General features: G+C 43.7%; 1 protein-coding gene across 6 annotated transcripts in view; it reads right to left on the bottom strand.

The window, feature by feature from the left end:
• Positions 1–12,940, bottom strand: part of LOC134211888 (opioid-binding protein/cell adhesion molecule homolog) — a 166,577-nt gene that overhangs the window by 120,120 nt on the left and 33,517 nt on the right. For all 6 annotated transcript variants that reach the window (XM_062689254.1, XM_062689255.1, XM_062689250.1 and 3 more), the window contains exon 2: positions 8,844–9,128. In XM_062689254.1, the coding sequence (XP_062545238.1) occupies positions 8,844–9,042 (199 nt within the window). In that variant the 5' untranslated portion in view covers positions 9,043–9,128. The remainder of the gene's footprint in view (positions 1–8,843; positions 9,129–12,940) is intronic.

The raw sequence follows: 12,940 nt of genomic DNA on the forward strand, positions 1-12,940 counted from the left end.
AGCCCCCAGTCGCCGAAAGTGCAGCCCAAACGGTGGCATTCCGAATTGTTTTTCGATGGAAGAGTTGAGGATTTTCCAGGTACTTACGCAAAATCAATTCGCGAAGTTATTGAATCGTACATAATGATGACTGGCAAGCTGGAGGACAGCCGACGCATACTATCAAACACCAGATCGTCAGATATTAGTCTGATCCGGTACTGTGCATTGATTACCTTGAACGTTAAAAGACGACGTGACAGACATATTTGATATTAACAAAATGTGTTTTTTGCAATTCCTGATCATAATACCTGGTTTACAGTTCGTCTTTGAGTGATAAAACGGCCTACTTCTCCATACCAACAAAATGGGTGCTTTAATGAACATTATGCAACTCAAATGGGTTGTATAATATCCATTATAGCACTCATTTGGGTGCTATAATGAAAAACCAACATCGGGACAGTAGTTGCATGACTACATTTTGCTGAATTAGCTTGGGATAGTGTTCAGATGGTGTATTCTCTGCGTTGCGTAATAAATGAAATAGTTTGATGGACATACAATCATAATTTTTCAAAAACGAGTTCATCTATCGCTTCAAGGGTTGTAGAGCTTTGCGATGTGACACGATAACATATAATCTGATTGTTCTCCGCAGCAACATTATTTATTGGCAAGAATTACTATGTGGAGTAAAACGGTCTTAGCTATTTTGGTACAGATTTATCACAACAAAGTTCATTTTTCGACATTGCAAAAAAAAATTTAAAATTCATTCGGCACGTAAATGTCAAAATTAAATAAATAAATATACTATTTTATCTATTGCATCGGGAAAATCATAGACAAACAGACATAACACTAGGAACATTTAGCGATCAAATGAGAACACTAACGGTATATGTTGTGGATTAGGAACAAAAGGACGAAAGACAAAAGGTCAAAGAGACTTTTTCGCAAGCTGTCATGATAAAGAACTGATTCGGGAGGCTATACCTCATGATCAATTTTTTTTAAAAAGCTCCAAAAGCGAGAATCATCATAGGGGCTCCCTATCCGATTCTGTTTTTCGCACTTGTATACAAATTTGATAAATTTGTTATCATGGCTTGTTATGATTCGGAACCATTTTTGCCTCTTTTTTATCGCTGTTCGTTATCTATTGAGAGCGATTTATACAAACCCTGCAAAAGGTCAAAAGAACAAATAATCGAGAAAGACAAAAGGTCGAAAGGACAAACATCGAACGGGACAAAAGGTCGAAAAGGACTTCCTTTTGCTTCCTCCTTCCTTCTTCCGTCTTCTTCTCCCTTCTTCCTTCTGCTACCCCTTTCCTTCTTCTTTCTTCCTTCTTTCGTCTTCTTCTCCATTCTTCCTTCTGCTCCATACTTCCTTCTTCTTTCTGCCTACTCCCTTCTTCTGTTTGTCGTCTTCCTTCTCCCTTCTTTTTCTTCCTTATTCCGTCTTCCTTCTTACTTCTACCTTCTGCCTTTTTCCTTTTCCTTCGTCCTTCCTTCTTCCATGTTCCTTCTTTCTTCTTCCTTCTTTCGTTTTCCATCTTCATTCTTCCCTCTCCCTTTTCCCTTTTCTTCCTACCTTCTTCTTTCTGCCTTAGTCCTTCGTCTTCCTGCCTCCATCCTCTTTCCTTCTTCATTCGTCTTTTTTCTTCTTCCTTCTTTTTTTCTTCCTTCTTCTTTATTCCTTCTTTTTTCTTCCTTCTTCTTTCTTCCTTCTTTCTTTTTCAATATTAATTCTTTTCAATTCGTTCTTTTTTATTCCTTTTTCCTACTACTTTTTTTTCTTCGTCCTCCCCTTTCTCCCTTCTATCTTATTCTTTCTTCCTTTTCCTGCTTCCTCGTTCTTCTCCCTTCTTCCCCTTTTTTCGTCTTTTCTTTTTACTTCTGCTTTCTTCCTTTCTCCTTCATCCTTCTTCCTTATTGTCTCTTTCTTCTTCGTTCTTCCATTTGTTTTTCTCTTCCTATTCCTTTCTTCTTCCTTCTTCTTTATTTCCCCTTCTTTCCTCATTTTTCTTTATTTCTTGTTCTTCATTCTTTCTTCTTCTTTTTTATTATTATTTCTCCATTCGTTTTATTTTTCCTTCTTTCTTCCTTCTTCCCTTTTTCTGCATCCTTCTTCTTTCTTCGTTCTTCCTTCTTTTTTGTTGCTCTTCTAATAACCTTTTTCTTTTTGTATAACTTTTAATAACCTTTTTCTTTTTGTAACGTTTTACGTTTTTGCGTTCAATTTTGATTAATTCAAAATAAGAATTTATGAGGTTTTTTTCTAAAAAAAATCATAAATAAAAAATATTTGGAATGAATAAAATAATGAAATATTACATTACGTAAATAATCGGACGAAAAGAAATTTTAATTTGTATGTCGATTACGAGGTGTGTGTGTCTTGACTAAATTATTATTCAAATTGAAATTGACCATGTACTGTTGTAGTGTTCTCATTCATTCATTCATTTCATTTATTTAGTTAACATCTAAACAGATAACACTGAATCAACAATTTGACGCCACAATACACGGTTCGAGGCCGCATCTCTCCATCCTCGGATACGCCACACGCTCGCCAAGTCGTTCTGCACCTGGTCTGCCCATCTCGCTCGCTGCGCTCCACGCCGTCTCGTACCTGCCGGATCGGAAGCGAACACCATCTTTGCAGGGTTGCTGTCCGGCATTCTTGCAACATGTCCTGCCCATCGTACCCTTCCGGCTTTAGCTACCTTCTGGATACTGGGTTCGCCGTAGAGTTGGGCGAGCTCATGGTTCATTCTTCGCCGCCACACACCGTCTTCTTGCACACCGCCAAAGATGGTCCTAAGCACCCGTCTCTCGAATACTCCGAGTGCTTGCAAGTCCTCCTCGAGCATTGTCCATGTTTCATGTCCGTAGAGGACAACCGGTCTTATTAACGTCTTGTACATGACACATTTGGTGCGGTGGCGAATCTTTTCGACCGCAGTTTCTTCTGGAGCCCGTAGTAGGCCCGACTTCCACAGATGATGCGCCTTCGTATTTCACGACTAACGTTGTTGTCAGCCGTTAGCAAGGATCCGAGGTAGACGAATTCCTCGACCACCTCGAAGGTATCCCCGTCTATCGTAACACTGCTTCCCAGGCGGGCCCTGTCGCGCTCGGTTCCGCCCACAAGCATGTACTTTGTCTTTGACGCATTCACCACCAGTCCAACTTTTGTTGCTTCACGTTTCAGGCGGGTGTACAGTTCTGCCACCTTTGCAAATGTTCGGCCGACAATGTCCATGTCATCCGCGAAGCAAATAAATTGACTGGATCTGTTGAAAATCGTACCCCGGCTGTTACACCCGACTCTCCGCATGACACCTTCTAGCGCAATGTTGAACAACAGGCACGAAAGTCCATCACCTTGTCTTAGTCCCCGGCGCGATTCGAACGAACTGGAGTGTTCGCCCGAAATCTTCACACAGTTTTGCACACCATCCACCGTTGCTTTGATCAGTCTGGTAAGCTTCCCAGGGAAGCCGTTCTCGTCCATAATTTTCCATAGCTCTACGCGGTCTATACTGTCGTATGCCGCCTTGAAATCAACGAACAGATGGTGCGTTGGGACCTGGTATTCACGGCATTTTTGAAGGATTTGCCGTACAGTAAAGATCTGGTCCGTTGTCGAGCGGCCGTCAACGAAGCCGGCTTGATAACTTCCCACGAACTCGTTCACTAATGGTGACAGACGACGGAAGATGATCTGGGATATCACTTTGTAGGCGGCATTAAGGATGGTGATCGCTCGAAAGTTCTCACACTCCAGTTTGTCGCCTTTCTTGTAGATGGGGCATATAACCCCTTCCTTCCACTCCTCCGGTAGCTGTTCGGTTTCCCAGATTCTGACTATCAGTTTGTGCAGGCAAGTGGCCTGCTTTTCCGGGCCCATCTTGATGAGCTCAGCTCTGATACCATCCTTACCAGCTGCTTTATTGGTCTTTAGCTGTTGAATGGCATCCTTAACTTCCCTCAAAGTGGGGGCTGGTTGGCTTCCATCGTCCGCTGAACTGACGTAGTCATCTCCTCCGCTGCCTTGACTTTCACTGCCTGTACTCTCTGCGCCATTCAGATGTTCCTCGTAGTGCTGCTTCCACCTTTCGATCACCACACGTTCGTCCGTCAAGATGCTCCCATCCTTATCCCGGCACATTTCGGCTCGCGGCACGAAGCCTTTGCGGGATGCGTTGAGCTTCTGGTAGAACTTGCGTGTATCTTGAGAATGGCACAGCTGTTCCATCTCCTCGCACTCCGCTTCTTCCAGGCGGCGTTTCTTCTCCTGAAAAAGGCGGGTCTGCTGTCTCCGCTTCCGTCTATAACGTTCCACGTTCTGCCGGGTACCTTGCTGCAGCGCGACCGCCCGCGCTGCGTCCTTCTCCTCCAGAATCTGTCTGCACTCTTCGTCGAACCAATCGTTCCGTCGACTTCGACCCATATACCCGACGTTGTTCTCCGCTGCGTCGTTAATGGCTGCTTTGACTGTATTCCAGCAGTCCTCAAGAGGGGCCCCATCGAGCTCACCCTCTTCCGGCAACGCTGCCTCGAGATGCTGCGCGTATGCAGTGGCGACATCAGGTTGCTTCAGTCGCTCTAGGTCGTACCGCGGCGGTCGTCGGTACCGAACATTGTTGATGACGGATAGTTTTGGGCGCAGTTTAACCATCCCCAGATAGTGGTCAGAGTCGATGTTAGCGCCACGATATGTCCTGACGTCGATAATGTCGGAGAAGTGCCGTCCATCAATCAGAACGTGGTCGATTTGTGATTCTGTCTGCAGTGGTGATCTCCAGGTGTACCGATACGGGAGGCTGTGTTGGAAGTAGGTGCTGCGAATGGCCATATTCTTGGAGGCGGCGAAATCAATTAGTCGTAGGCCGTTTTCGTTCGTCAGCCGGTGAGCGCTGAACTTTCCAATAGTCGGTCTAAACTCCTCCTCTTGGCCAACCTGAGCGTTCAAATCTCCTATGATGATTTTGACGTCGTGGCTTGGACAGCTGTCGTACTCACGTTCCAGCTGCGCGTAGAATGCAACCTTATCATCATCAGTGCTTCCGGAGTGTGGGCTATGGACGTTGATTATGCTGAAGTTGAAGAACCGGCCTTTGATCCTCAACCTGCACATTCTTTCATTGATCGGCCACCACCCGATCACGCGCCTTTGCATATCGCCCATCACTATGAAAGCTGTTCCCAGCTCGTGTGTGTGTTGCCGCAGCTCTGGTAGATGGTATGATTACCTCTAAACGTTCGCACCATTGATCCCTTCCAACAAACCTCCTGCAGCGCTACGATGCCGAATCCACGGTCCTTGAGCACATCGGCGAGTATGCGTGTACTCCCGATGAAGTTGAGAGATTTGCAGTTCCACGAACCGAGTTTCCAATCGCTAGTCCTTTTTCGTTGTTCGGTCTTCGCCGATGGTTCCGGTCCGTACTCTCTTGTTGATTGTTCGTTGCGTGAGTTTTTTTTGGCTGGCTTGCAGGGCCTGACACCAAACCCCCTAAATTTCCGGAGGACCATTCCTCCTTATTTCCGGTGGACCATGGTGCACAGTTTCACTTAGAGTCCCTCGCTGGCACTCGGACGATGATCAGCCGGCCCTAACATGGAGAACAGACGCTGTTGTGAGCCGATCCTGACATGGAGAACAGACGCTCAATAAGATTTGCACCTCCGGAGAGGAGCAAACCCCCCCTTCCCTGTCAGCATACGACCATAGTTCCCACCGGGGTTGGTTACCGGATCTTCCCTAAGGTTGCTCGTATCCCGGCCAGCACCGCGGGGAGGTAGGGATAGGAGTTGCTGGGTAAGAGACTAAGGACCGCGAGATGGGGTCTATTTTATTCCTTCAGGTACGCGAAGTACCAATGGTACGCTTTACCCAGCATTTGCCGTGCCGTGTAGCGTTCTCATATACTCGATTTTATCGACTCACCGAAGGCGCGTACTCTTTGTCGCCGTTCTGTGTCTATTTTAATCAAATTTCTAAATTGACAGTTAACGTAGCAGACGTCATTAGGACGTGTTTTTTTTTTGAATTCCACGAACACCGTATTAGTTAGTGAAACGTACAAAAAGGTAAAATTTTAATGTTTAATGTAAAGTTTTTGTTAATGAAACGAATTCGCGTTGGCCTTTTCCAGCGCACTGCGCTTTTTGGTACGGGCTGGATTTTGTGTATTCGACCGGAGTCGGGTACGGGAATACGTGTGGCGTCTACAGGGCCCGCCATTTCGTCCAACGGACATTGAGAGCTCGAGCGTGCGTTAAGGCCCGCCTGTAAAGGTAATTAAACGGAGGAGGAGTGAAGTCGCTCGTCAAAAAGCGAAAACTCGGCGGTCGCCAATCAACCGTCGAAGGTAAGATCCCAAAGCCAATTCCCGTGGATCATTCCCGAGAGTGCGGTCCCCGTACGTCGTCAATAATCGTATGCTGGACCGAATCCGAACCGACGGTTAGTAGTTTTCCTTTTAGTCCTCGCTCGGTGAACCGGAAAGGTACGCGAAGCCGGGTCGTTAAGGAAAGGAAGCCACTAGCTTGAGGGAAAGGTTATTCCACTCTCGATTCCGAAATCGTAAGCTTTCCGTCCAGCCGCCACTTCCTCTGCATCTTTAGTCTCGGCCATATCGCTCGAGCTCGACCTCCATCGCTGCACGCCAATCTGCAGCATCTGCGGCAGAGCCACAACCTGGTCGGAGGACATCGTCGCCATCTTCTCGGCGGAGTACTTTCAACGCCTCAGTGCATCGAGAAGCAAAAACCTGCGTAAGTATGTGAGCTTGTTGTTTCATGGCCATGATTTAGCTCTATTTTCTATTCCGTACCGATAAAAGTAGTCCAACCTGAATGGTCTAATAAATGTTGTGTAGTATTTCGAAGTTAGCTTGAGTTTATAATTTGTATTGCGTTTCGGGGGGTTGGGAAAATTCACTCTCACTGCGTTAGCCGTGGCTACAGTTTCTTGAGTTCACTTCGTAGATTGTTTGTCGTTTACAGTACAGCGGGTTGAACGAGTACAGGTAGGTGGGCAGTGGGGAAGTAAATATTAGGCGTAAGTAATTTTGGAGCCAGTGACCGTTCGAGAGTCCCCAGAGGTAAAGGGTCTGTAAAAGTCGGGCAAATAGAGAACACGACCGGTGGTCTCTCTTCTAGAGTGGCGCTTAAGCCACCGTGTTTTAAAATCACCTGGAAACAATTCGCGAACGGTTACATTTTGCCTGTTTCTTTGTCCCTTTCAGCCTTTAGTCCTCAAATTAGATATTTTATATTTCTCTTTACACTCAAAAGGGTAAATGCCCACTTTATTTCTTAAACTCGTACCCGACCCAGACCCAACATTTTATCATATCACAAACCCGTACCCGACCCGAACCCGACATTGCCATTATTTTCCAGACTCGAACACGACCCGAACCCGTCTCTACCACGCAATCCAACCCCACTGATGGAAGCAGCGAATTCTTTTTTTTTTAATTGAATGGAGCTGAATTGCGTAGTTGGGCACCTGCGTAGTCGACCTGCGACGGGAGAAGCTTTTGCTTACAAAAGCAGTTGCGCCCTTTTTAAATGTTGGTACCGAACTGTTTTGTTTCCCCAACTAAACGAGTTCCATACAGTTTAATTTCCATACAATGATTATATGTTTTGGAATTTGCCATCTTAGTTCGAATGTGCAATTATTGCCGTTTTTGAGTTCTACATAAACTATCTGAAATTTATTCCAAGTTGAATATCTTGGTTGAAAACATCCTTTAGAACACCGATTATAGTCCTAATTTCCAATTTCTCCGGTGGTGTGACGACTGCTGCTGCAAAATGCTTACGATGAATAATGGATTATCAACAACATTGCATAGAAAACCACAACACACCGATACAAGCCGGTAAGAGGTCGTAACTTTGGCTTTCAAATGCAGTGCGGGACAAATGGGAGAAGCGGGAGTAAAACGTGACTCACATTAGATTTACTTTTTCCTAAATTATTTCACAATATTTCTCTGACCTGAACCTTACCTTGTAAAATTTCGACATAATCGAACTGCTTTTTTTCATTTCTATTTAAATATACTCTAAAACTTCTGATCGTGACATGCACATTCATGCACATACATGCACAAATTCGTCGATATATATATATATGTTCCCACTTTTCTTTCCATAAGTTCCCAGTTTTCATTCCAAAGACAGCAACTCCAACATTAAACGCGTTTCATTCCAGTGTCCCCTACCATCAGCCTGTCAACGCATTTGAGTTACTTACAAATGCGAAACCCACGTGAATGGTCAGCCTTCCACGTTGGGTGATTTATTACACACCGATTATGTTGAGCATCTTGGAAACGTTTTGCAACATGATTTACGTAATGTTTGACTGCAAATCTTTTGTGGTCATATGCCATTAGGAGCCGTCCAGGCAAATTAATTCGTTTATCGGTTGAACGTGCAGCTGCACGACTAAGAGTTATGTGAAATGGATTATTACGAATATAAGATTAATGGAATCCTATTTGAATATGGATGACCGGTTGCCAACCGTAGAAGCCAATCAGCAACTAATGAGTAGCTTCACGATACTAATAGCCATTATGACAAGAAGATTTCACGCCGCTTCAAGCATGTTCATTCCGCATGATATTTTGGCACACCATTAAAGATTTTATCACAGTTTTGTTGTAGTTTTAGTGTCATTCATAAATTTTATAGAAATTAGAATAAAAATTCTATTTGAACTTGACTTATTTGATTTTACTGTGCTCCGATTTAAATGTATTATTTTGACAGGAAAAGGTAGACCAACAGCATTGAAAATTAGTGAAGCAAATACATTACCTGTAACTTCTGATGATATTGCGAGCGGCACCACATGAAAGCAAAACAAAAGTGCTAATAACACTGATCTTAATGTGGTCCTGTTCATTACTTCCTCACTGTTCGTCCGTCTGCTTCTCCGAGTTTGCAACATTCCGTGGCTTTTGAAATCCTGGTCGGTGGTACCCTTCACGTAGCACTCCACACTTGCCACGAGCATACAGCAGCGTTTAGTCGATTCAGTTAACCACTTCAGATAAACTCGCACGCGGCGGCACCCGTCCGACCGTATTATGCGCCTTAACGCTGTGTAAAGAATAAAATTAAATAGTTCCATCCTCCTAATTTACATGTGTTCAACTTTTCGTTGTGGCACTTTTACTCCCAAGAGTTTGCATCGCTGGTTAGTTAACACTTGCTAAGTATGTTTTGTGATACAATGCTTATTAAGGGGAGTGCTGGTTGCTTTTACAAGGATGCATACGGTGCTTCACAGGTTTACTAAATTCTTCTGTTGAGTTGGAAAGAGTATTGCTATCTGTTCATAATCATAATTGATGGGTAAATCCATTTGTGTGGAAAACTGATAAAAGTTTTCATAATTGGAGGTTTTCTTGCGTACAATTGGTTACATTTAGTAAATTCATTCTCTGCCTTGTACACATTTTTGACATTATCCAAATTATCAACCCATAAAAAAATATATAGCTTTCACGTTATCCACACATATGACTTTGTTATTGTCGATAAGCATTAAATCGCATTGTGCTGCGAGGTAAAGTAAGGAACGTCAGGAAAAGCTTTCGGCAGTGCCAAATGTTTATTGTGGTGCTTTTTTCAAAGCGCGAAATTGCTCACATAAAGCATTAAACGTTCAAGTGTCTTCTCATAAAAAATCATTCTTCTACGGAACTATATATCAAAATTACCCACTAATATGGAAATCATGGTTTAAGACAACGATTCTATATTCATTACAAGCACTTAACAATGCCATTTTTTATTTATAGTTATGAATTACATACCTGATCGTATTTTGTTCAAAGACTAAATTGGACTACTTTTGACACTAACAAAAACAATTGAATTCTTTACATCAGGCCAAATTAGAGGTGGAAATTGAACAAAAACTCCTATCGATTTCCAACCTTCATTATAGTGCATGATCTAACGCCATACCTGGAACAGAACACCTTCAATAGTGCCAGACGCATAATTTGCATCCGCATTTCAAAGGGCAGTCAGTAGTATAGATACCGTGCCTATAGAAATGTTTATCTTCGCACTCGTGACGCACCTGATAGCACCGACGCTTCTATCAGCACAGATGTACCCTGCGGCAATTTCAATCAGTCCATAGACAAGCAGATCAAGTGCAGCGTGCTATCCATTATTAGCGTTTGATTGATCCGGAGATACATACATCATTTGAGATGTCTCTGTGTTGAAACTTCAGGGAAAAGAACCCGTCCATCGAGTCGATTTAAAGTTGTACGTTAGTTTGAATTTTCCCATTTTGAAAATTTTCATGATAACAGTTTTGATTCTAAATCTTTGATCAAGCATAGATGCTTTGCTAAGGACAGTTACCTCTATCCGATATGAACTCACGCATAAAATTCTTTATGAGCAAGTCCACATGCTTACATTTGAAATGCATGAAACAATTTGCGACGTGACGGCGCATTCTTGATCGAACCAATGTCTCAATCCAGCAACAAATCAAATGGCAAAGAGTGTAGACCTGTGCACCGTAAAACATGTTATTGGCGGGCAAGTTTGATTCGACTCGATTCGATATGAAAGATATTTGGAGGTACACAATCTAACATTGATCTCCTGTCATGAAACGAGTTTAGCACCATTCCATTTCATTCCACCACGTTGTAAGCTTCACAGATACGTATTTCGAACGCAATTGTAAGGCCGTCTCCAGTGTCTCACACTTAACTCTAATTGGTCAAGTACGAGACACTGAAGACAGCATACAGTTGAGGTCGAAAAACGTATCTGGAAATAAGGGAAGTCGATAGGAATCTGACCTGGGCCCAGTTCAAGCCTAAAGCGAGCTGCTGCCCAGGATGTAGATTTTACGTTGGCCCTATGTACCCCTGTGGATGCTCAGGATGCATGAGTGAGTGAGTGAGTACTAAACTGTCACGATTCGCGTAAGAGTCCTATGTCGATTTTCGACGATATTTATTTTCTTTCAGAAATAAGCTAAAAATGACCTCTTCTTTAAGAAGAACTAATAAAATAATCGGCTTTGTTCTAGAAATTTGAAAATCAAAACCCACTTGTGTTGTCCCATCTTGCTATTTATTCGCATAACAGTCACATTCCAGATTTTGGTACACTTTTTCACAAAAAATAAATATAATTATGGTTCATTTAATAATTCCACAGCAATGTATGCAGATACAAAATATTGTGCCAAATTTCCAGAAAGATTGCAGGTTTTATTAATTTATTAGATTTTTTGCATTTCTCCATGTAAAACGAGTTTGAAGTCGCATTCGATTCCTATTTTCTAGTGAATTTTTCATATACTAAGGTGTTTAAGTGTACAATTTTGATACCCGACGGCAGTTTGGAGCACTTTTATCGCCTGCAAGAATATCCACAAAGCATTATAAAGCTCACCTAACAAAAAAAAAATGAAAACTAAATCAACTCCGTTCTAATCGACCTGAAATTCCGACAATACGACAATACGTATAACGTTCTGGCATACCGTTGTGCGGGTATAGAATCCGACCACCACCTCGTTACAGTATGCCTGCACTCAAAGCTTTCAACGGTGTACAAAGCGAGTTTCAGTGAATTCCACGGCTTAACGTTGGTTGGACAAGGATGATAGATGAAAACTCGATTTCCAGTGTAACAATAAAAGTTACAAGTTATACATTGTAAAAGAGAAAATATTTTACTTGCGATTTTCACTGCTTGGTTACAGTTTTGGTTTTAGAAACCTATTCGCGTGTGTCCGTTATTAGCCGACGGGATGACAAATCACGGGTGCGATGGATGGCGGAAGGAACGTGGAGGAAAACGGATCGAACTGGAGGGTTCGCTCGAAAAACGAGGGAAAAGAGGTCTTCGATCATAGACTGTACGCCCTAGCGGATCGTAAAAAGTGTTCCTGGAAAAAATCGAGTGATTGAGTCAAGCGAATAAGCTAACAGCCATACGATACTGGACCGATAACGTGATAGTACCGAGGTAATGCAGCAGTTGTTAATATGAGGAAGACTCCAGCTCTAGTCTCTGGACCAAGTCGGCTACCGTCGGTCGCCGTCGCCGTTATTACGATTGTACCCGATCAGTCATCGCCCTACCAAACAACCGTGCAGCCTACTCCATCCTTCGTTCTCGAGCGGCCATTGCAAGAACAAACCAGCTACTCGTTCAGAGACGCGACGTTCCGTAAGCGGCCATTAAATCCCGGCAACCAGTTTTGAGTTTCCGTTTCGAGCGGCCACTATGTAATTTCGGAAACGGCTCGTTGAAAGACGCCGGGTGCCGGAAACCATTTGACCAGCTTATCGCCATTCTGTATGAACAGCTTCCACTTTAGGCTATTCATCGGTGAATGATCATCCCTCCCTACAAGACGCGATTGAGTGTTACTGCCGCAGCCTGCCTGCCACCTATTCATCGTCGTTACTGTCGCAGCGACCCACTTCCACCGGTCTGTCGTATCGTGCCACCCGACGTACCTGATGTGCCACCCTACCCGTTCGGCCCCAACCAACAGACTGCGCGACTGCTGCTGTTCCTCATTCTCCCTCCGCCGTCCAGCGGGATCGACCGACTGTTCAACTATAGGTCCATATCGTAAGTGAATATACATTCTAAAACTAACCCTCGAATTTCTTTGTTAACCAAGTCCGAAACCCTCCCAATTACCTCCATCGAACCTGGGACTCGAGGACTAAAAGAGGCCTTGCGTGCCCACCCCGTTGACTACCGTTGGTTATAGACCCGTAGTCTGGGGCTTAGAACGGCTCCTCTTCTAGGACCTGTCGACGGTTCCTCGAGGGCAAGAGGCCGTACCTGAAACGGTATCAACATCAAGAAAATCGAGGCCGTTGAAATGACGGAGCGTCTGTACAGCG

Source organism: Armigeres subalbatus, chromosome 2 (assembly GCF_024139115.2).
Source record: "Armigeres subalbatus isolate Guangzhou_Male chromosome 2, GZ_Asu_2, whole genome shotgun sequence".
Lineage (NCBI taxonomy): Eukaryota > Metazoa > Arthropoda > Insecta > Diptera > Culicidae > Armigeres > Armigeres subalbatus.